This window comes from Prunus avium, chromosome 2 (assembly GCF_965620075.1).
Source record: "Prunus avium chromosome 2, drPruAviu1.hap1.1, whole genome shotgun sequence".
NCBI classification, from domain to species: domain Eukaryota; kingdom Viridiplantae; phylum Streptophyta; class Magnoliopsida; order Rosales; family Rosaceae; genus Prunus; species Prunus avium.
The window spans coordinates 13,052,101-13,077,030 of NC_142285.1; the positions used below are offsets into that span (position 1 = coordinate 13,052,101).

The 24,930-nt window shown below is 37.5% G+C and overlaps 2 protein-coding genes across 2 annotated transcripts; one reads left to right on the forward strand and one right to left on the reverse strand.

Annotated features, from left to right (window-relative positions):
• Positions 1 to 1,455: 1,455 nt before the first annotated feature.
• On the forward strand, positions 1,456 to 5,437 carry LOC110749034 (Polynucleotidyl transferase, ribonuclease H-like superfamily protein). The gene is made up of 8 exons (XM_021949035.2): positions 1,456 to 1,720; positions 1,817 to 1,888; positions 2,915 to 3,038; positions 3,127 to 3,214; positions 3,951 to 4,088; positions 4,168 to 4,255; positions 4,356 to 4,476; positions 5,060 to 5,437. The coding sequence occupies exons 1-8, from the start codon at positions 1,636 to 1,638 to the stop codon at positions 5,235 to 5,237; spliced, it is 894 nt and encodes a 297-aa protein (XP_021804727.1). The 5' UTR covers positions 1,456 to 1,635; the 3' UTR covers positions 5,238 to 5,437.
• A 285-nt stretch (positions 5,438 to 5,722) lies between these two features.
• On the reverse strand, positions 5,723 to 7,494 carry LOC110749035 (uncharacterized). Its single transcript, XM_021949037.2, has 2 exons — positions 7,239 to 7,494; positions 5,723 to 6,337 (listed from the first exon to the last, which is right to left on the reverse strand). Exons 1-2 carry the CDS (start codon positions 7,330 to 7,332, stop codon positions 5,973 to 5,975), a joined length of 459 nt encoding a protein of 152 aa, XP_021804729.1. The 5' UTR covers positions 7,333 to 7,494; the 3' UTR covers positions 5,723 to 5,972.
• Between the last annotated feature and the right edge of the window lie 17,436 nt (positions 7,495 to 24,930).

Genomic DNA, 24,930 nt, shown 5'->3' on the forward strand with positions numbered 1-24,930 from the left:
TTCTTTATTCTTTTTGGTTCTGTCTTGAAATGCTTTATGGGTTATTTTGTTTATTGGTTTTTGTTTTATGATGTAATTGGTCTGGTGTTTATTTAAGTTCTGGTAATTAGTATTCTGTTCATTGGGTTCAAACCCAATTCATGTTGTATGTCTGTCTTGAGCTTAGTATATGGGTTTTCCTGGATTTTTTATGTTCTGGAGTTCTATGTGCTTGTTCAGGGAGTTCTACTCTTGGAGTTTTTTATTGTGGGAACTTTTTATTTTTTTTTCCGATTTTGCTTTGATTGAATTTTGCACTTAGAACTGAAATTCAATACTAATGATTAGAACTTTTAGATACATGAAAATTTTAGTTCAGTTTATATTTAGGATCACTGATTGGCTTTTGTGTTCCTATATTTGTCATTCAGTTTGGAATAATATGGAGGCATTTTATTATTTATTGGAAAACATCAGGTTGTGAGTTTGCATAACTAATATAGATGAATATATTTTTTGTTCACATCTATTGAACTAGATCATGTTAGATTTAGACTTTACAAGAAGTTTTCCGAGCCCTGACTATGTAATTCTCGTTTCCACAGGAAGATGAGGATGTGTCCAAAGGAAGTCCAAGAATACATTTGCACCACCTCTTTGTGGTAGCTTCTATGGTGTTGTGCTTGATGGGCATGGAGGTTTTGTGCCAACAAGGACAGAGTATATGGTTAATGGTTCTCTCATAAATGCCTTGCAGAAGAATAAGAAGAAATGTGTTTGTTTGACTTTTTGTTCTTTGCATTAATTTGATAAAATCAGAATGAATGTTGTAGCTGACTAGTTGGTATGTAATTTCCAATTGTATTAATCGATTGGGTATTGAAATTTGTTTGTATTTGTTTGAAAATATGTGATTGTATGTTGAAGTTTGTTGCTGGAATTTTGGATGAACTTTGATGAAAATGTTTATGTTTGTTAGGAGCAAGTTCAGTTTTAGGATTATTTGATGGAATACAAATCTTAACAGGTTTTGTGTTATTGTAAGCATGTTTTCTTTTATGCCTAAACCGGCCGAACCAAACCGCACCAAACCGGATATGAATGGTTTGGTTTGGTTTGGTTTTCGTTTTGATTTTAGCTCAAACCGAACCACACCGGACCGTGAAAGTTTAATTGGTTCAGCTGTGATTTGAGGGTGAAACCGGACCAAACCGGACCGTACCCACGCCTAACTAGGGGTAGTTAATTTGATTTCCCATTCCTCGGCATCCCCAACTTGAATCGGAAAGTTTTTTGGTCCGAAACTAAATCCCTCCACTGCATTATGTCACAGAAAAAAAGTCATTAAAAACTTGAACCCGAAAGTTAACCTGGAGGAATTAAAAAAAAAGTAAAAACCTATTTAATGTTTTTTGATAAAAACCACACAAAAAACAAAAAAAACAAAAAAAAAAAAATTGGAAGGGTCTTGCACTTTCTGTCGCTCACTATCACTCTGTCTTCTGCTGACCAACAGTTCTGGTTAGTTCCCAAACCTCATGAACTCCGCTTGAAATTTGACCTCATTTTCTCGAGAAAAAGAAAAACCCTCAGTCACATTTCACAGGAAACGCAAAGGCCTGAGAAAGAGAAGGAAAGAGTCAGCGTGGTTGTGGAATGGGATCGGGCGCCGCAATCCCCCAATGGACCTCAGAGCCTTGCATCATGGGCATCGATGAAGCTGGCCGAGGCCCTGTTTTAGGTCTGCTTTCTTCTCGTTTTCCATGTTTATTTGTTTTTCCATTTTTACATATGCACAACACTTCAACTTGGTTTTCTGTATGTCCAATGAGAACAGGTCCAATGGTGTACGGATGCTTGTACTGTCCTCGCTCGTATGAGAAGACTCTCTCCTCTTTGAATTTTGCAGGTTTAGCTTCATTCTTCAATGTCCTTTCCTTTACTCATTTTTAGCTTTAATCTAATTCCCCGCGCCGGAGGGGGTGTTGGGGGTGGGGGTTTGGTTTTAAGATTTAGTTATCTTTGAAAGTTGAGGAACTTGCACTTTCTATGATTTGTCGGAAGTAAAAAGAAATTGTTATGCTATGATGGATGTTCATTGTGATCTGATGATGTTAACTGTTATGCTAATAAAATTAAGCACAAAACAAAGGAGTCAAATCAGCTGTTGAGTCATAAACTCGAAAAATAAAATATAAAAAGGGGTACAAGTGTGGATTGGATATTATAATGATTAGTCTAACCCCAAAGAAAACATCAATGTTTTTCTGTGATTTTGGAGATATGCTCTTCAAATGGAAGTGCAACTGTCAATATTCGCCTTCTGGTCAATACCACGCAAGACAAGATTTCAAATCAACTAGTCACCTAAACATATCATTATGTGAAATACAGGTCAATTGAGCACACCATGTCAAACTTGTAGATGTGGAAATGAGTCATGGCTTTGATCCAGATTCTCGAATTTCAATACTTATGATGCATCAAATATATCAGTTGGATTATTACTAAAGAAAATGGATGACCACAGATTTATGTTCTTTTTATATGCACAAAAATACTTGAACATCACATGTACATATCACCTGAGTCTTCATTGCTTTTGAACTCATAATATTGTCTTCAATTGTATGGAAATTAGTTTTAAGCTTTAGCTTGGTGGGCCAAGTTCACATGAAAGATCTGATTCACACTTGTGTTACTTCACACCATATTCTAGTTTTATGATGTTTGGGATGCCTTCCTTAGAACCAATTGATTGGGGGAAATGACCCTTTCATCTGCAAAGTTCTACTTAGTGTCTCCCATGACTCTACGTTTGCCTTTTAGAGTGAATCTCTTTTTATCTGAAAATTCTGAGCTCCTTTTTTCGTTCAATATGGCATCATAAATCACACCCCTTCCTGTGTTGTTTATTCTGTTTTGTTTCCTGTAGATTCGAAGACACTGAAAGAAGAGAAGAGGGAGGAATTATTTGAGAATTTGAAGGCTGACGAATCCATTGGGTGGGCTGTTGATATCATAGATCCAAGGGAACTTTCAGCCAAAATGCTGAAGAAGTCAGTGAAAATATATGAATACTTTTTCTCAAGTCAATCACATGCTACCGCTTTCTTATCCGATTTCTTTTGTTTGTTTTCAAAACAGAAATAAGATAAACCTGAATGAAATCTCACATGACTCTGCCATTGGCCTTATCACTAAAGTCCTAAACATGGGAGTTCTTCTAACTGAGGTAAACTGTTTCTAGCTTAAAAAGATTACTGGTCATCTAAAGGTCTTTTATTTACATATATGCATGTTTCAGATCTCAAATACTTTTAAATTGAAATTTCCACACATTATTGATGAAAAAAGAGAATGCAAATTCTTAATTCTAAACACAAAGCTATTGTGAGATAAATAGTTTGCTGTAGTAAGCGCTTGGGTTATCTGGTAACAGGTGCCATTATGGTAACAGAAGCCATCTGAAAGAGAAACACGTAGACACTATCGTAGGATCTGTCAATGGAAAAGGCAATATGGACAAAGAATATTAAAAAAAAAACAAGAAGTAGGACAAAGTTAACAGGAGGCAATGAACAAGGTGAAAGCTCTTTAATGGTATTACATTTTCTGTTTTGAAAACCTTAAAAAATATTTCGTCTATAATAAAAGAATATGTTAGATAAGTTTTCCTGGTGCAACCTTGTTTCAAGTTCAATGCTAACTGAACTATGCAGTTTCTATTGTTCTCTCACAATCTTATGGAAACCTTTTTCTCCGCTTTCGTTTTCTTCTTTTTCTTTGAGTCCCTGTTTTGTGCAAGCCTCTAGAGGATATATGGAAAAGGTTCATCTCAATTAAATAGTTTCTTGGAAATTATGAGGCTTGACAAAGCAGTGGAGATATCAAAATTAGCGTTGTTAGGTTATTTTTTTAAAAGGTAATAATAAAGTGGTTGATAAAGTTACAAATAATATATGTTTCAGGTTTACGTGGATACGGTGGGAGATGCTGAGAAATATAGCACTAAACTGTCTGAAAGATTCCCTGCTGTCAAGTTTGTCGTTGCAAAGAAGGCTGATAGTCTTTATCCAGTTGTCAGTGGGGCAAGCATAGTTGCAAAAGTAATTACCTTCCCCTTGTGTAACTCCACACTGAAAGTCTGGAGGCTACAATAATTTTACTTTTCATTCAATCATCCAGGTCACAAGAGACAGAGCTTTGCGGGACTGGGTGCTTGAGGAAACAGCTGAAGACTTGCACAAAAACTTTGGTTCTGGATATCCTGGAGGTGAAAGGTTTATGGCTTTTATCTTTCTTTCCCAATAACTTTGTAAACATCATATGGTTACTGTACTTGGAGGAATCTGGTTATTGTTTTGTTTCCACAGATCCAAATACTAAGGCCTGGTTGCAACATCACAAACACTTGGTTTTTGGATTCCCAACATTGGTCCGTTTCAGCTGGGGTACATGCACTCCCTATTTCAAAGACATTGTTGAAGTCTTATGGTCAGTCCCTCTTCACTTTGTTAAAAAATTCTATCACAAACTATTTAGTAGTTCATTGTATGTACCTGCACATTTATTGTCTTTTCCAATTTCTTTTGTATCTGCATGGAGTGAGTTTTGAGTTTCCTTCTGCTTTTTATAGAAAGGGGTAAGCATGAGTTGACATTGAGGATATTCCAATGAAGCAAGGCTCCAAAATACCCAAGGTTAAAAGTACTGTGGAAATACCGGTAGTTCCTGGATTTATTGGTAGAAATATTGGTACAAAATTACAGAAAATGACGAAAGTTTTCTTTAAAGTACTGTGGAAATACCGGTAGTCCCCGAATTTCAAGAAACCGTAAGCCAACCAATAATCAATAACCATATAAGCTTTATAAAATATGTGTGATGGAGATTACTACAGCCAAGGTCAAAATGGTTTGCAGTGCTAATAATAAAGAAATATTGAGTTGTATGTTAAAACTTAATTATTGCGACTTTAACTACAATTAGGCAAATATTGGATTTTACCTATTTCAGGTGAGGCTCCTTTATGTGCCAATTAACATTCGATTTTTGATATTTTTTGTTATTTTCATAGGGAATCCAATGAAACGGATGGAGATGGTTCTAGCAGTGCTAATGGCAAGCGGCAATTGAAATTAAGTAATTTTGGTGTCACAAAATCCAAGAGAAAGATTGAAGAAATTGAATCAAGTGGTAAAGGACGCTGCAAATTTTTTATGGCTCGTAAACTTGAGCAAGTCACTCAATTCTAAGTAGAAGGTTTGACACGTTATGATTTGTATTTTTTGCTTCTCTCCAATTATTTGCCTTTCTTGATTCAAATCAGAGAATCATTGGAGTTTTGCTTCGCCGTTCTATTTATTGAGAAAGGCAAATGAAAAAACTTAAACAACCTATTGTAGATTTAATTTTTGACCGAGGGCGAGTAATATGATGAGGAAAATTTCTTTCATATCTGTGCAATCCACCGTATGTCCATTTTGGAGTTATAATATTTGCAATGGTGCAGTTACTAAGGAATTCTTTTGATTGCTCTTGTGACATACTAACTGAATGATTAAACATAATGATGCATGCAGACATGTTTCATGAATCATGTGATAATCCAGGGACAAAGTTCAAGTGTGTACGACTTATAAACGGCTTGGAGTTATGAAATCCGGTGGGTGTAGATCTTTAAATTTAGAATACAGACACAAAATTCAAAACCTGCTATCTCATTCTTTAGTCTCATACAAACACAATCGAAAGAAGCGAACTCATGTAATACTGCAAATCTTCTTGTGTGCATTCTATATCATTGATGCACAAGATGCACAAACGCGAATTTGTTTAGGCAATAATTCATAATACAGGGTTTCCTAACATTTGTTGGAAAATGTTACTCTCACAAGGAGCCAACTGCAAAACCGAGACACTCAAACTAACAGTTTATGTACAATGATAGCAAGCAACACTGTCTTTTCATGCTTCGGCTTTGTCTAGTATCAGAATACCATATACAGATGTACAAGAAACGCCCAGCTGGATGCGAACAAGGTGGGCAGTCCAATGCATTCCTTGTTGCTGTTGGCAGCACCATGGTGATTGTTATGGTGGCGATTGTTAACTGAACCTGCTGTGTATACAGGTACGAAAGTTGAACCTTGTGTATTTGGAGATCTGGTCCCGCCGTTATTTCCGTTCTCACCAATACCAGTTGATCTGCCGTTTGCACTTCCATGACTGTATCCATGTTCAAGTTTGCTGCTATGTGCTATTCTGCTTCTGCTATTATCACTATCATCATCACTACCATTGCTTCCATGTCCATTTGCACCTTCATCTTCTGTGGTGGTTTCCTGCATAAATTCTGCAACGTATTCTTTTAGAAGTTAACCAGTACCGAAACTTGTTCGACAAGGTCACAGATTTCTTTTTGCCATTAGGAAATCAGAAAACTTCTGTATATAAATTTTTATTTTGTTTAAAATTTTTTTATCTGGCATTGGGGGTGGTTGAATTATTCTCAAATAGAGCGACTTTCTTTTTGGTCCAAAAACTTGTAGAGGAAGAAGAGTTGGAAAAGATTGTAATGGTAATAGACTCGATTGTCAACTCTGTTTCAAATCGAATGCTCAAATTGTGTTTCACTCAATGAATTTTCAATGTAAAATATGCCCTTGTTCAACTGAACTTGTTCCTTTCTTGTTCTCTGCAACAACCCAACCGTTAAAACCTAGTGTAATTGACTAACAAATAAAACCAAGTGTAATTGACTAACAAATTACAACTTCTACCAACTTATTATCCAAGTTCTCGTACTTGTTTTGTTAATTCTTCTTAGCATCCTAGTTTTTTATTATTTAATTCTAGAAAGGACATAGCTAATTATATGTTGTTTCCTTAAAAAATTATTTCCCTCTTGTTTCCTTTTTGATCCATGAAAAACCATATTTGGTTCTTAATAAGCAACTTGTGCAGGGGCTTATAGCTCAATTGGTTAAGAACATTTATACTGCACCCGAAGTCTTAGATTTGATTTCCCCTCTCTGCTAATATAGCATGTATTAATAAAAAAATAAAAAAAACAGCAACTTTCAATTACTTGCTTTCGTGTTCCTTTTCACTTTTATGTTTAGATAGTTTTGATTTTTGAGTTCTTACAACCAAGAAGCAACCAGGGATTACAGTTTATAAAAGGGAAAAAGTTATTGCCAAGAATAAACTAATTAATAATAGAATATGCGAGCAGAGAGAGTTGAGAAGAACACCTGAAGGCGAGGCCTTGCGAGGAAGAGATGCAGGCGCCACAAGGTAATGGTGGGAAAAGATCATCAGAAACAACCCTATTTCTATAATCCCCATTAATTCCTTCCTTCCCAGCAGCTGCCGCTAATTCATGCAAAATAGTTAGTTTAATTTTAAGGCCTAATTTTAATAATAAAGTGAAGCAACAGCAGATGTAGATGATGATGTTGTTGGCCTTATCCTTTCTCCCAAAGTGGTTCACTGAATAAAGTTTATTCTTGGTACACTCATTAGGTGCTTCCCTTTTTTATCCTGGTCGAAATTTGGTGCCCACTTGTCTTGGTGCATGGGCCACAAATATGAAATTCTTTCCTCTCGTCTTTGATCTGATTTGATTGTATATTTTTCAAATTTACAGAAGGAAAACTTTTTTTTTTTTTGGGTGTGTGTGAGTATTCCGTTACATATGAATCAAGATTATCATTATACAAAATAATTATACTGAATATAGCTATTACTCAATCATTTTCCTTATACGTAATAGTTGTTACGTTCGTCGATTTCTACACACATGTTTACAACCCTCATGAAAATTTACTGAATCCTTGTAGGAATAAAAAATCTCGCACTAATAAGTCGTCACGTGTACTGACTTGAACTGAGAAATCTTATCATGCTGATCCTACTGTCACAAGTAACTTAAGCATTAGAGACTCTTTGGCACCACACCGGTATGTTCAAGGACTCACAACTGCTGTTATTTCTTGGATTTCAATTAATTGAAAAAGTGCATAAATTATACTTCGTATATAGAGCGTCTAATTATGTGGGGTAGTGGATGAATTTGTACCTAGCTCTATGAATACTTTACTGATACATTATTTATTATTTATGGACATTTAGATAACAACCCAAATTAATTTGTGGCTAAGGGCGACTAAGTTTTTGTTTCCCCGTTGTTCTATGTTTCTGGTGTGCGACTGATCTTGCCGATTGGTCATGTGTTTTTTCGTTGTTCTATTTTCGGTGGACTTCGGTTCTTTCTGTTTGTAGCCTTTGCTTGTTACTGTTTTCGTAATGGAGTTATCCATTTACCATAAAAGTTAATAATAATAAAGAGACCCAATGTCAAAATCGAATCAGAAAAAACGTAGAAATTAGCTACCCAACTTAAAAAGCCAAAAAAAAGGTCTAACGACAAAAGATCCCCTACACTACAGGTTTGGGTCATTTTTAATATGGGCCCTGGGGTATCAATTTCATCAAGTTACACCCCAATATTTTCAAACTTGTCCAATATTATCCTTACGTTAAGTTGACTATGTGGTCAACTATTAACTGCTGATGTGGCTGTCGTGGGACCCACCCCACTGACAATTTAATTATTATTTGTACTCATAAATAAAAAGGTAAACTACATAAAAGTACCCAACCTTTAGGGGTCGTTACAAGCAAGTACCCAACCTACTAAAATTTTCATGAGCATACCTGAATTCTTGGAAAACCTATAAATTTGTCACACCATTACCCAGTCCGTGATTGGAGTCATTAAGTGATGACGTGGCATATCCAACGTGGCTTTATTTTGCTTGCATGTTGGTTTTTTGCCAGCTTGGATTATTTCTCACCCACAAACCCAAAGCCTGAACCCACCAACCCCAAATTGACATCTTCATCTCGGCAGTCGACAGAAATCATGAAACCCTAAATCCAATTTCAAATCTAAATTGAATGGAGGTGCCCTTCTCTAGCTGTGGTAAGAGAGCTCGCGTTTTAACGTTTTAGACAGACACAAACCCAGGCCGCCATTTCTGGGGCTGCACGAACTATGGGGTAAGTTTGTTGTGGTTAGATTGAATGGGTTGCGATTACTAATTAGGGCTTGCTCATGTCTCTTTACATAAACCAAGAAGCTGCACCTTCTTTCATTGGATTGATCCCAAGATGTGCGAAAGGTCAAGGAATGTTATACTTGGGCTTCTGAAAAGCTTTTCAAAGCATGAAGAGGGGCAGAGAAAAGCTTCTAGAAGATTTAGTTTCCTGTGGGTTTTGCTACTAGGGTCATGGTTCACTATCTTTGTGCTTCTATTGGTTCTAAGTGGGCAAGGATGCATAAAAGATGAAACCAATCACAATGTGAGGCTCGAACTAGAGTTTTAGGTAGTTTCATGTGCATTGTGTATTAGTGAGCCACTTTTGAAGTCCATGTGGCTTTGTAAAATGCATTAAAATGCAGGTAGCTTATAATGGTACAAAATGATCCCATCCATATAACCCAAATGTTTAACCATCCAACCTATTTCAACCGTAGACATCATGTCCTTATCAATATAGTCAAAATATGCCATATCACCTCCTAAATAGAAATTGTCACTAAAACTACCATGATGAAACATTGTAATAGTGAAATTCTCATATAATGCACATAAGAACAAGCAATGAGACAAAAAATGAAGTAGCAACTTGACAAAAATGCGGTATGGATTTGGGACCACCTAAAAATGCTTATGCAAACTCACATGTCTAACCTAACTTTCTACATTGACTACTTTACCAACCAGAAAAAATCTCCTTTATCAAAAAAAAAAAAAAAACCCCAAACCCTAAAAGGTAATAGCCCAACCCCCATTTCTAAAGAGGCAACACCCGAAACCCTCTCAAAAGGAAACTGATTGAAAACAACCATAAGAAACACTATCATTAGATACCAAAACTGTTTGGGGGTGGTGAGAATTCACCAAACCCGGGTGCCTTTTGGAAATAGAGAATTGGTTGGGTGTAAAGAATAAAAGTCGGCCGGGGTGAGAGGCCTGAGAGGCGGCCCGGGGTGTGAAAAAAATGCGGCCGGGTCTATTGGAAAAAATGCGGCCGGGTGTTGTGACTTGGGAGTTCCAAAATGGAGCGGATGGGGTTTTTATTTAGGCGGAGACAGATTTGCTGGGTAATGCTTGAATGTGGCTTTCCAAGTATGATATAATATATATATATATTAGAAAGTGAATGCAAAACGTGTAACCAAGCTGGAATTCAAAGCCTTCATCATTGTATGCTTTTATTATATTATAAAGTGAGTAAGTGAGTGCGGCCAAAGCTTGGAATTGAAATTGATGTGGCCAAAAGTTTTTGTAAAGCAAATTGCAAAGGTGCGGTGGGGCACGGCTGGAATTACTAGGATATCTCGGCGGGATTTTTGTAGAAGTTCGGCGGGATCTTTGTAGAAGTCTCGGCGGGATCCTTGTAGAAGCTCGGCGGGATCTTTGTAGAAGTCTCGGCGGGATCTTTGTAGAAGCTCGGCGGGATCTTTGTAGAAGTCTCGGCGGGATCTTTGTAGAAGCGCGGCGGGATCTTTGTAGAAGTCTCGGCGGGATCTTTGTAGAAGCTCGGCGGGATCTTTGTAGAAGTCTCGGCGGGATCTTTGTAGAAGCTGCGGCGGGATTTTGTAGAAGCTCGGCGGGATTTTTGTAGAAGCTCGGTGGGATTTTGTAGAAGTTGTGGCCGGATTCTTTTGGTTTGGAGCAAACACAGTTTTAGAGAATGGCGGCCGGGGTATTTGGTTCCTTTGCAAACCGGACTGGAAGGGTTTTGAGTTGGGAATTAATTGACTTATTATATATATATATATATATATATATATATATATATATATATATAAAGTGAATAAATGTGTGGAGGCGGGATAATTCACCCAGGCACCTTGGAAAAATGCGGCTGAGTTCTTGGACAAAGGTAGGCGGAAATTAGTAAGACATCTGTCCATCATGCGGCCGACAAGGTATGGCCATATAAACAAAAAATGGAGAATTAACATTGGGAGGAGGTTCTCAACCAAGGCTAGAATTTCCAAATATTTGGAGAATTCATCATGCGGCCGATATCAAATATTTGGAGTTCACATGCCACTTAATGTTGGTGGGAGTCTTAATCAAGTCCAAAGCTCAGCCTACAAGTTCCAGCAGATGTTTTCCTACAAGTGACGGAGTTTAAAGACAAGAAGACATTAACATTGGGAAGATTTCCAAGACATCGGGTAGTTCATGCATGGAGCTCCGGAAAGCATTAATATTGGGAACATTTCCAAGACATCGGGTGGTTCGTGCCTAGAGCTCCGGAAGGCATTAATATTGGGAACATTTCCAAGACATCGGGTGGTTCGTGCCTAGAGCTCCGGAAGGAATTAACATTGGGAGGATTTTCAAGACAGAAGTTTTTTGTATGGCCAAAACCCATGAGCTGAGGAGCTCTATAAATAGGACGTCAGATGAAGAAAGAAGAACCTCCGACTCAACACACAAAATCTATCTCTTTATCCTGTACTTTTCAATTCATAGTCTAGGATTTTATCTTTCAAGCTTTTCATATTATCCAAGTTCTTCGTTTTCCTAGTGTAAGCTTACTTTCTTGCAATTTAATTTCAATTGTCTTTACATTCGAATTTAATTCAAGTCTTTATCGCTTTAATCTATTTTATCGCATTTACATTTCTGTCATTTCGTTTATCGCACTTACATTTCTGTCATTTCTTTCATTGCCTTTACATTCATTACACTTATCACAAAAATCCTAAAAATAGTCATACAAAGCTCAATCATCCTTGACCTCAAGGAAGAAAAAGAACCTAGGCCAAGAGGAGGTTCCTTGCTTGGTCGATCAATCGTTTGATTAAGAAGTCAGAAGCGCAAACACACTCACACAATCTTTCCATCCAAGCCATCAAGTGGCTTGGTGGTGGCACGCCTACGCATCTCAAGAGAAGAAGGACCAAAAACTCCTTCCGTCGGCCTACCCGGCCGAAAAGAGGGAAACAAAAACCATACAAAACAATAAAGTATGAAACTCAACCCCACATGTTTCAGAAGTTCGAAACTTACCATAATTTGGCACGATTTCTCCTTGAGGTCTACAAACCCACTCCATGGCTGACACGATAACCCTAAATTCAGCAAGATTCTCCTACAATTGACAATATTCGAAGGATTTTGTCAATTCGAAATGGTTCTACATCGAAAGGTAGTTGAAAGGAATGGGGTGATCTGAGATCGCTTTTGTTTACCATTTGAGGATTAGGGATTTCAAGCCACATTTGGGGATTAAGGTTGAGGGTACACCAGATTTAGACACATGTCCAACAAGTACGTGGGAAACCCATAAATTATCCTCGTCATCTTTCTAAAACATACGCCCAACACGAGTCCAACACGTAAGCAAAAAAAAGCCATTTTCCCTAGCCGCACCAACCCCTACCCACCTCCATACCCACCGCCACCCCATACCCAACCCCCTTGCAACCCACAACCTGACAACCCATCCCCACCGACAACCCACAGCCTCAGCCACAATCCACTCACAACCCACAAACCTAGCCCCAATCCCCCACGACCTGACCAACCGAACAAGGAACACTTCCTCTCCATCGACAATTCAATCCAATCCAAACTTGACCAACTCCAAAAACAATAATCCAAAGAGACCCATCTCACTCCCACTCTGCAATCAAAACCCAATTTCAAACAAACCGAATTGAATTTCCATGAAAATTATAAAGAAACCTATGAGAGTTCGTCTTTTTAAAAATAAAAGAAGATAATTGCTATGTATTTATAAGTAATTATCTTGGTTAAATATATATTGTCTTGTGTACTAATAAATATTTATATCTTATTTTATTACATATATTATTCTATTATATAACTTGTTTTATTATATATATGTGTATTACATATATATCTTATTCTATTATATATATATATATATATATATAACTTATTTTATTATATATATATATGTGTATTATATATATATATATATGGATATGTATTAGTAAAATAGCTCTTGTTAGTGTAGTTACGTGTCTAAGAAAAAAAGTGTCAAGCTGGCTATGATACAAGCGTTGTCAATTCATGAAGAAGAATAGAATAGGATTGAGGAATTGGAATCTTCCTTATCTGCAAAGGTAGACTACATTAATAACTATATATATTACTTGGATGGTAAGCATATAAACTGCCAATACACCATCCAATAGAAAAGGAGTTATTGTTGACTTATTCCCTATATATATATATATAGTACTGGCCCAGACTCTTAAGAGCAAAATTTTTCTCAATCAATTTTAAGCTTTCGAGCGGAAGGTAGTGTAGAGACGTAGAGAATAAACATAATTATTATGAGGAATTCAAACATACAAAGCCAAAACCAAGGATAATAATATAGAGAAATTAAATACGATATCAAACATAGTATCATTAATATTCAACAAACTTACATAGAAGCAGGGAAAGCAGTAGTGCTTAACAGAAGCTTCGCAGAAGCAGCACTTGAAAACACTCAAAACACTCCAAAACACTCAAAACACAAAGTTTATTTTCTGCTTGAGAGGCGATCTTTTTCGGTGCTTCGCAAAGGAGGAGAAGCCCTTCATTTAAAGCCTCCTGGCTGTTGACGTGTCAATTAGAGGCAGAAGATCACAAAGCAGCCTACAGTAGAGCGGCATCTTCACTTTAATGATTCTGTCCGAACGTTCACGCAAACGGCCAAAAAAGGAAAAAGGCAGACTTTTACAAAAGGCAAATAAAAACAGAGTAAAAGCAGGAACGTCTTGCTTTTACCAGAAAAAACGTAAAAGTAAAAAGCTTTATCAAAATTACAGTAAACACAAGTAATATTATGGCGGAAGCTGATGCCATCGACTCGTCATCTAAATCCAGGATCTCGAGGACTTTCTTTTTCAAATCTTCTTTTGATGAAGAAGAGCCTGGCTGATCTATCAGCATCTGTAGCCTTTGCGAAACACTTAGACTGGCAGAAGAAGTGACCAAAGGCTGAGCAGCAACAGGATCAAAGGAGGGAATAATTGCTGGGGTAATCTTGACAGGAACTAAGTGGTCTCTTGTGAATTTGTCCCACCAACGAATTAAGATGCTTCGGACTAAGTTAGGAATATAGGTCCATTCTTCATCAATGTCTTCCGAGATAACATATTCCCATTTTAATATCCAAGGTAGCTCATACATTATCATGAACCACATGAACAACGTCCTCTGATCAGGATGATTCTTATTCCATTTACAAAATTTCATTTGAAAAGACTCCTTAATTTCAGGAGGAAGGTATTCCATAGTAGGACCCCAGATAAGGAAAAAGCTCTTGAACCAATTTGGGAGTTCTTTCAGAGCCCGAAGCTTAAATTGGATGAACCAAGTATGAGAATAGTTTTGATTTTGAAAACATAAGACATATTCCCATGCTTTTTTATAATCCCAGAAATTATATGAATATGGCCTAATTTTAGGATGGATAAATCTTTTAGCCCTTTCAGGGCTAGGACCCCATTCTTCCAAGGAAATAACATTTAGAATTTGGATTTTGGAAAAGGCTATTGTGTTGGTATTTTCACCTCTATGACGATTGACTATATTAACAGATTTAGTTTCAATTAGGAGAGTTTCATAGAATAGACGGGGCTTATTTAAGGGAGGAAGGTTATCCCTTAAATATTTTTCAGCTAGAAAATTCGGATGTTTGTCCAGATCATTCATTTCAATAATTGCTACAGGCATATTCATATACTCACGGAATGGATTTTCAGCAATCTGCTTCTCCTTACCCTTATTATATGGAGAAGAAGTCATCAAGGGCTTTGGATCAGTCGGGGAAGACCTAGCAAGAGCTCCTGAAGAGCTCCTACTTGGAGTCATTTGTCCGGAACTCCTGGTTCGCACCCTGCAAGAATTCTCGAGTTAAGAAATCAGGGAGCGCATTAGTTTCACCTTTAATAAATTCAATATCAAAATCGAAAGCAGATAGTATTCCTTGCCATCTTGCGAAAATTTGTTTTGATGCTAAATTTTTTACATCTTTAAACAGAATGTCTTTTGCAGCCTTGCAATCCACTCTTATCAGGAATTTTTTATTTAAAAGATCACTCTCGAATTTAGAAACAGCATGGACTATGGCTAGCATTTCTTTCTTAACAGTAGAATAATTCTTTTGAGCCGGTTTCCAAACTCCAGAAGTGAATCTAACCAGTTGTTCTGAATTATTGACCTTCTGTTTTAGGATTCCTCCATACCCGATTTCTGAAGCATCTGTTTCTACTATTTTAAAGGCTTCGGGGTTGGCTAAGGCTAAGCAAGGAAGTTCTTTGACTTTAATTTTCAACCTTCTTACCGCTTTAGTGTGTTCTTCTGACCAGGGAGTTGGGTTCTTTTTCAACCTTTGATATAACAATTTTGAATCTTGAGCCAAATCTTTATAAAAATCTTTTATATAATTAAGACTTCCTAAGAACCTTTGTAACTGTTGCTTGTCCCTTATCTCATCAGGGAATTTTTCAGCAAAGGATATTGCTCGATCAATAGGAACTATCAGTCCCTTATTAATATTGTGTCCCAAAAAACGAATCTTTGAAGAAAATAATTTCATTTTCTTTGCCGAAACCACTAATCCTGCATTCTTCACAACTCTCAAAAAGATATTCAGATGTTTAAAGTGTTGTTCTAAAGAATTAGAATAAACCAAAACATCATCAATATAAACAATGGTGAAAGCTGTGTAAGAATTAAATATATCATTCATAATATTTTGAAACTCAGAGGGAGCATTTTTTAGACCAAACGGTAAAACATTCCATTCGTAATGTCCGAAGGGGACATTAAAGGCTGTTTTGTACCTGTCTTTTTCCGCAATTTGAATTTGCCAATATCCCGATTTCATATCAAATTTAGAAAAAATTACTGCCTTATTCAATCTATCCAAAAGGTCCTTTTTATTAGGAATTGGATATCTAACCCATTTTAAGGCTTTATTAAGAGGTTTGTAGTTTATCTCCAATCTAGGTACCCCTCTTTCTAATTCTGCTGCGTTTTCTACATAGAAGGCAGAACAGCTCCAGGGAGATGAGCTTTTCCTAATTAACTTTTTCCCTAATAAATCTTGAATTTCAGATTTACAAATTTCCATTAGCCTAGCATTCATTTGAATTGGCCTAGCTTTGGTTGGGATTTTCTTTTCATCAAAATCAGGCTCATACGGCAATTCCACTATGTGTTTTTTCCTATTCCAAAAAGCATTGGGTATTTCGGCACAAACTTGATTTTCAAACATCTTTTGGACTTCTTCTACCTTTTCTTTTACCCTATTGTCTTGCAGTTGTTCCTCTATTCTTTTGTACTGCAATTCTTCTTTCAGGTGATATAGATAACTTTCTTTCTTCTTTATCTTTTCTTGAATTTCATTAATATACTTATGCTTGGGTGGTTGAGAGAACCTAAAGACTATAGGTTGACCCTCTACCTCAGTTCTTATTCCCTCTTCAGAAACAGAGAAGGGATAAAGCATATTAATGAAAGGGGTTCCTAATATCAGGGACTGGTTTAATCCTTTCACCAAGACAAAAGGGGTTTCAAAGCAAATTCCCTGATTAAGTACAGCAGCGTTAGATAATTTAAACTGAATCCCCATCCTTTGACTATTGACTGCTGTGTGTAGGACTTGGGTAGTTTTCTGAAAATACCTCGTTGGCGCAACATCTTCATTTATACAATTAAGATCGGCTCCAGTGTCTATCAGCCCTTCAACAGTAAACTTGTAGGTTTTATTAATAACAATAGTTATCATTGCATACCATTTTTGTGATATCACCTTATCTATGCTATTAATGAATCTCATAGTATTAACTTGTTCTTCCTGGAGGGTTTCTCTTGTTACAGGTTCTATTTTCTCTTGAAATTCTTCCATTAGGTTTTCGAATTCTAATTGCTCAGATTTTTCTTCTGTATCTTTTTCTGAAAAAGGACGATAGAGTTCTAAAACTCTAACCCTATTTTTTAACTCTCTAAGTTCTTCTTTCACATCATGGACTTCGCACTGAAGGTCGTTGAGCGTAGGTTCCTTTTTATGAATTTTATCATTCATTCTGTTTACTATAGTCTTAAAACTATAGTTTTCAACTGGTTGTCTTACATTAGCTATGGCTGGTTGGGGATTATTTGGTCCGGTTCTAGCTAGCGAGATATAACTTTCCAAAGCTTCTCTCTTCTTTTCTGGATCTTCTATTTTATCAATTAAGTCTACTATTAGACTTTCTTCTTTTGTTAAGACACATATTCTCAAATCTTTAAATTGACAGGCGCACTCTTCCTCGCTACCTGAGCTAGTCTCAGTATCTGATTCAAACAATTCTTCATTTTCTAGTTGGGCTAGTTCGTCATCACTATCTTGTTCAGAACCAGAAGAATTAAGCATTATTTGGCAAAGCTGTTGCTTAAGGTCTTCACTAATGCTTAGGTTACTGATTTTATCCTTCATTTTGCACTCAGATTTATAATGTCCTACTTTTCCACACTTATAGCATGTAGGGACAGCTCCTTTCTTTCCTTTACTAGCCTTTTTGCTAGTATCTCCTGTGTATTTCCTTTTTCTGAAAGTTCTATATGGCTTCTTAGGTTCAGACTTATATTTATCGTATTTTTTAGTCTTACGCCCCCCAAATTTCTTTCCCTTCTTGTATGTTTTATGTGAATATGATTTTATTGGTTCAAAACCAAATTGTTCACAAAAGTCACCTAATTCCTTTTTTCCTAGGGCCTTTTGCTTATCAAGCTGTTTTCTTAATTTCATATCTGTGCAAAGAGCTAATCCTTCTGCGCAGATTTCAGAGGACAATTCCCCATAGGTGTAAGACCCATAAGGAATGACACCACCATTTTTCTCTTTAATTCTATTCCTAACCTTTTCAGCGAATATAAGTGGCAATCCTGAAAGAAATTTCTCTTTCCAAAAGTCAGCATTACAGTCTTGCCTAGTGAATACCTTGGAGTAAAACACGTCCTTATACCATCTAAAATGGGACAAGGTAGGACACTTAAGGTTCATTAAGAGTTCTCTAGACCTGTCGTGCTGTAATTCTGTAGTTCCTACAAAATGTAGAGTAATTGTGTAAATTAGTAAATTTACCGCATCTTCCTGGTAAATGTTTTCACTTTTGATTAATCCAGTTACTGGGTCTTGTACATTCTGCTGACCAATAGCCACCTGGGCGTTCAGGATTTGGGCTCTTGCTGAGTCGCTTAGGTGGAAATCCCACCATCCTTTTAATTGACCTACAAAGCCTGCGATGATAGCTTCAGCCACCCTCTTATCTCAATTTCCTTTTATCTTAGAGGCTGTAGCGTACATCATCATATGTTTCATTGCATTAATGATCTGATATTCCGTTAGACCATCAATATTCCATTCTACTATGGAGCTTCCATCATACTGAGCGGAATTCCACATTCCATCTTCCTCAAACTGTAAATCTACTGGAGTGGGTCTGGGGTAGTAATTTCTTGTTTTAGCAGTTTGAGTGAATTTCTTTTCATTTGTTAACCTATTAATTTCAGGTCGTTCTTCCTTAAACATAGTTTCAAGGTCTTCTATTTCTCCTTCAGTGAGAACCGACACTTGAGGACCTTTTCCTTTATCTGACAATTTTACTTCTGATAATTTCTTTGCCAGGATGTCAACAAAATTTTCATCTTCTGACAATGTTCTTCCCATCTTAAAGTTTTTATTATCTAAAGGGGGAGGTGGTTTGAAGAACACCTGACTACTCATTTCCTTAATCCTTTTAGTTTCTGAGGGACCGGGGTCGGATTTCTGCTCCTTTACAGAAACAGACTTTTCAATCCTAGTGACTTGCTTTCCTAGAGACTGCAGAAACAGGTTGGTGTAATTATTCTGCTGAATAACTGCGCCTATATCCTCTTTACTAGCTGTGCGAAAATTATTGGCGCTATCATCAAGGAAAGTGGTTTCTTTGTAGGGAGCCGCTATCATATCTTTCTGTTTAATTACCATCTCGTGTGGATGTACGGCTTTTACTGATTTCCCATCTTTGGAAGTGTAAGTCGAGAATGGGCTTCCTATCATCTCTACATGGCTCCTATATTCAGGAATGTCATATTTCTGAGCACACCAATCTAACCACGTAAAAAAGAAACAATTGAATTTCTTTTCTTTCATAAAGGCGGTATGGGCTTTCCAGAGATGATTTTGCCTATGCTCCTGAAAGGCTGTTTCAAACCAGATTCTTTTATTAATATTTTCAATACTCAGATAATTCCTTTTTATCTTTTCGTGTTCTATTTCAAAGGATTTTAACATATTTATTTCAAATTCTACATCCGAGAAGGAAGGCTCGGGTTGAGGTGGATTTATCCTAATTCCTGGGTTTGGAAGGGTTTGTTCAAACCTGTAGGCTGGCCTTTGTGTCTGTTCCTGGGTTCTCCTAAGACCTGCCAAGATCATTCTGTCATGGTCTAGATCGTAAGCTATATCAGAGGAGGTGCTCGACCTATGGGGTTCTAGGTTGGATCTAGAGGGTGCTAGATCAATCCTAGAGGTACTCGACCTATGTGGTTCTAGGTTAGATCCAAAGGGTGCTAGATCAATCCTAGTTTTTCTAGCATTGGAGAATTGTATTTCTACCTCTCCATCAGCGAATTGGGAGATCCGAGTAGGTTCTTGATTTTCAAGGGGCTTCTTTGGGACTATTTCATCCAAAATCCACTTTTCTGGTAGGGTTATATCACTCCACTTTATCATTTTTGGGACTGCTACGTTTGATTTTTCAAGGTTGGTTTGGAACAAGGTAGTTTCACCTTTGCTGTCTAAATCTTTAGCTTTGGGACAGACAGTGTTCATAACCTTATATGAAACCCTATAAATGATCGTTAGATTTTGGGATCCTGGGTCCATATCATAACCCTGAGTTTGAATATTCAATGTTAAAGCTTTTAAGACATTTACGTCGGAAAGTGCAACAGAAAAGTTTGGGAAACAGTTAAAGTATATCGGACCTTCCCCTAAGGTTGACTCAACTATTCCTAACAAGGAATCCGTGAACTTTCTATGTCTTCCATCTCTTACACAAAGCAAGATTGAACTGGGCAATCCTGTTCTGGTAAGTGGTTTCACCGCTACCTGCACCAATCCTATGTGCAAATAGTTATAATTTCTCTCCAGATGCTGGTCGATTTGACTCTGGGTGAATGGCTGAAAACTATCTTTTTTATCAATGACAGATATCGTTTTTTCAACAGTTTTTATTGCGTAATCAGATCTGAACTTGAAAGATCCTTTATAGTATATATCAGTGATGGGTACTCTGGGTATATCCCAGTTGCACAACTCCTTTTCTACGTCCCGCATGATTATTTCTTGAGAGTTTTTAACTCGTAGGGTTCTATGGCTAGGACTGTTACTAGAGCTTGCTTCTCCAGAAGAACGGAGACAAGATCCTCCTAAGGCTTGCCATTTTAAAATTCTGGATTTTATGCTTTCCTTCTGTTCTCCTCCTAATTCAAGGTTGCTAGTCCCTGCCTAGGTCTCTCAACGCCTTAGCTTGACGGGCAACGGCTAATGAGCCTATCTGACAGCTAGACAACTCGATGACTAGTGAGTAAAGGAAACTTGACAGAAAAACCAGAAGATTAAACCAACAACTTAGTTTGGACCTTAAACTTAACAACTCTTCTAGGGACTTTTGGCTCTGATACCAGGTACTGGCCCAGACTCTTATATATATATATATATATATATATGTAATATTAGTTGCATAGCAACTGAAAAAGAAGCGAGAGAGAAATAGTGGTAGAGAGAAGTAAGAAAAAGAGTGAGAAACTGAGTTTGTGAATGCGGTGGAAAATTGGGAAACACCTTACAATTCTAGCAAAAGCTTTGGTGTCAAGGTAGGGGTTTCTTGGGGGCATTTTACAGAGATTGATTTAATTAAATTTCATGAGCATTTTATTATGCGTAGTACAATTTGGCGTCGTTGTAGTATAGTGGTAAGTATTCCCGCCTGTCACGCCGGTGACCCGGGTTCGATCCTCGGCAACGGCGCCAAATTCTTGATAGGCATTTTTGTACCTGTGCAAACAAGGTTAAAACTCCTATAAAACTTGCAAGAATGACAAGGTTATTGTAGTATAAATGATTCTCGCAAGGTCGTTCTCCGCAGGGATTATTAAATAACTCGTCGCAAACCAAATCCTAATTAATTATTGTAAAAGAGAAAATTGAGATGTTTGATTTGAAAACCTTAAATTAAAACGAATTTAACTAATAAAAATAAGGCAATATGCAAAATTAAAGCTAAGAGCAAGAGAAACAGTTGTGTTTTTAGAAATCAAATTAAGAAAGCACTAGTGATCCGCCGTCACCTTAACAATTCTATATAGTTCTCCCAATTACTTATGACTTATACATGCATATTTCGAAGGTTAGGTATTCCTAATATATGCCTACTTGGACCCCCAACATAGAGCGTATATCACACATGCAATCCGTCTGTGGTATTCAGATCAAATCTAAACATACATGACTCATTAAGTTCTGTGAAACCTTTTGAAAAACCATGCAACCCTTAAGACGTGGTATTCATCCTAAGTGAACTAGCACATATTAATCACAAGAAGCCTTCGTCAATTTCAGGGACCGACCTCCAACCAAAACTGCATCAAATTACTTTTCTAAACATCCTAATGGTGATTAAGCATCAAGACACTTAGATAGTTTAACCCAGTGATGAATAATTCGAAAACCTGCATGCATATAATCATAAGCAAATTGGACAGAAACTACATATTCTTGCTAAGGCTCGTGGCCTCACCCTAGCAAAAGAGAGTTAGTTACGCATGTTCATAATAAAAATCATCAAGTTCTTCATTAAAATAATAAAGATCGAAAACACCTTGAAGTAGAAGTTCTTCCAAAACCCTAGCAAAAGTCGCGTTCAAAAGCCAAAAGAGAAGAAGCCCTAAAAATTCTGTGAAATAGAACTTAAATACTCCCACAAACAAACTGACCACAACCAGCTTTTCTATCCCCACAAGGAAACTAAATAAAAAAAAAAAATAACGACATGACATAAAATCCAAATTGGACTAGGAGAATCTGTCCCCAATCTGCCCAGACACGTTTTGGCCTCAAATCTACTCCAAATCCGACCCAAGACAGCTCGTTTTAAAGATAAAAACATTCTGAACACTTCTCCAGAAGGCCACAAATCCATCAAAGGTCATCTCGGGCTCCAAAAACGCCATAAAAGCCCAAAATGTCACTTTCCAACACTGCACACTGCTCCTTTATTTTATCGCCAGAAAATAACCGCTTGGTAGAAAAGTCTGAAATTTTGATACGATCAAGCCAAGTGACTCACGAACGTCCTCCAACTAGAATTACTCCAAAATTCGTCCATTTGATTATGTTTTGCTCCAGAGAAAGTCGAAAGTCCTATATTGGAAATATAATTCAAAGTATCAAAATTCTTCCAAAATATCAACCAAAATATACTAAGAATGTGGCTAAATATATAATATAAAATATGCCCATCAGTGTTTACATACTCTTAACTATTTGAACAATGTTGGCATAATTATATATACATTGGTGATGTTTTAAATGGCTACATTGTTGTGAAAGGCATAACTACATGTCATGGAAATTGGCTAGAATTCTTGGGTTGAGAAAATAATGGTGAAAAAGAGGGTAATGGAAATAATCTTTTGTGTAGTTGAGTCTAACTCTTGACAGGTACTAGATCTCAGGGATCCTACAGTGCGCATGATTTTTATTGGGTGATACGGGACTGGTGACATGGAGTTAGAGAAGATGACTAACAAAAGGGGATTTATGGGATGATTGAGATGGGGGTTAGTTCATATAAATGGGCATTCGAGACCAAGTGGTATAAGCATGGTATGGGACGTGCGGGTCTGCTTGTCCAATTATATGAATTAATGGGATTAGATGAAGAACATTCATGCATTATTATTATTAATGTGATATTTCGATGTGTGATTGTATGTCACTTAATTTAATTATATCAATTTCATGTAAAAAGGTTTATGTTCCTACTGAGTGTGGTTTCGCTCACCCCCTAATAGATTTTGCAGGTACCGAACCTAAAATCTAGAGCTTGTGATGATTTTGGCATATTGTAGGGGTCTTTTTGTTCTAGCAGCCTGACGAATGGGCTTGGGCTGCTGTAAGAAGGAAACGAACAAAAACCCCTTGATGCCTAAGTTCAAGAACCAGATTCCCAAAAGAGTTTTGAAAGACTTGTTGAAGCCTTAAAAAATACTTTTGGGTTCTTTTCACCAACAGCCAGGAGAACGTAACAAATTGATTAGTGACTTGGCTTGAGGAGTTTGTGGCATGGGAGCTAAGCCTTCACAAGTTTAGCAATTTGAGAGAGAGAGATCAAAGCATGAATTTCTTTAAGAAGAAAAGGGTTAAAAAAGGGAAAATTAGGAGGATTTCTATCCCAGAAAGAGAGAGAAAACGATGGAAATAAGAGATGGGGTGTCTGGGGTAAATTCCAGCTTGCTTGACAAAGCTTGGTCATGTTCTGGAATGGTGTCTGTTTGCTGGGTAGAGGGAGTTTTCTTTTATAGGCGTTTAGGACCCTAATTCTATCAATCTTCTATTCCCACTTTTCCTTTGCTCCTCTCCATTCACTCCTTTTGGTGAAATCTCTTCCACTAGAGTGCAGGCCCCTTTGAGTTCCAAGGTTTTCTATGCAGCTGGGCCTCCCCATGGGGGTGAGGCGCCACTTGCTTTCTCCCTTGGTTTTCAAACTAGAGCTTGCAAAGGAAAGGAGAGAATGGATGAAGTCGTTTGTCCAGTGGGTATTCCTTCTACATACGCAGATTTCCTTTGGTCCCTGCCATGGCTCCTTGTTGACCACCTTGGAGTTCTGACAAGGGTGGAACACGATGCTGTTTTTTTTTTTATAAAGCGCTGGGCTGGGATTTATGTATAGTATTGGGTTATTGGCATGCTATTTCCAGAATCTAATGGGTTTTCGTCAAGCTGCTGGAAACAACCTATTTGTTTTCATTTTGGGATTTTTACTGATGTGGGTTTATCTAAGTGTTGCAGTAGGCTAGATATTCTCCTAAGGCATTGGATTAATTTTCTCTCTCTCATGCTAACCCATGTATTTGGGCCCGGGGAATGGGCTTGAGTTTTAGTGCTCCCAAGTGGCCTAAAACTTCCATTCCTTGGTCCCTCAATGGGCCCTGTGAGTGCTCGTACCCATCCATGCCACAACCTTCTCACCAAGCCCTGGGTAATTATGTGGCTTTGGCCCACTTGAGCTCGTAGCATGGCTTGAGGGCATTGCGTGTTTATTTATCGTGCTTGCGCTTGAGTCTCATTGCGCCATAATAAGCCGTGATCGGATCAAATAACGTCGGATAGGTTGATGAGCGTGAATTTATAAAGCCATTGCATTTTTGGCCCTTTTTGCGCATGCTTGCTTGGCATGACACATGACCCACGGCTTATGTAGGCGTGTCTTACAATTTCTCTTTATGCCCCGATTGGGCTTCTTTTGCGACTAATTATTTGTGCCGGGCTGAGAATAAGTTTGGGCCTAGCCCTTGAATTTTTGGGTCTCAACATTAGCCCCCTTTATTATTGGGGCCATGGGCTGATACCGAAATGGGCCAAATAATCAAACCCAGCCCAAAAGAAATCAAATCCGTACTGGCGATGTGACCTTCTTGCTTCCCGCATGTGTGCTGCTGCCATGATTGTCTTCCAGCAGCTTTTTACGTTTCCCAGGTGAGCACTTGGTTTTTTTGTAAAAAAGTAAAAAAAAAAAAAATCACTTCCCATTTTTCCTTCTCTTTTTCTTAGTCTCCTTGTCCTGTGCGTGCGAACCCA

Coding starts and splice junctions, on each gene's coding strand:
- LOC110749034 (XM_021949035.2), top strand. CDS start 1,636: ATGGGATCGGGCGCCGCAATCCCCCAATGGACCTCAGAGCCTTGCATC. Junction 3,039..3,126: donor TCAGCCAAAATGCTGAAGAA/GTCAGTGAAAAT, acceptor TTTTCAAAACAG/AAATAAGATAAACCTGAATG. Junction 4,089..4,167: donor GGGCAAGCATAGTTGCAAAA/GTAATTACCTTC, acceptor TCAATCATCCAG/GTCACAAGAGACAGAGCTTT.
- LOC110749035 (XM_021949037.2), bottom strand. CDS start 7,332: ATGGGGATTATAGAAATAGGGTTGTTTCTGATGATCTTTTCCCACCAT. Junction 6,338..7,238: donor TCGCAAGGCCTCGCCTTCAG/GTGTTCTTCTCA, acceptor AATACGTTGCAG/AATTTATGCAGGAAACCACC.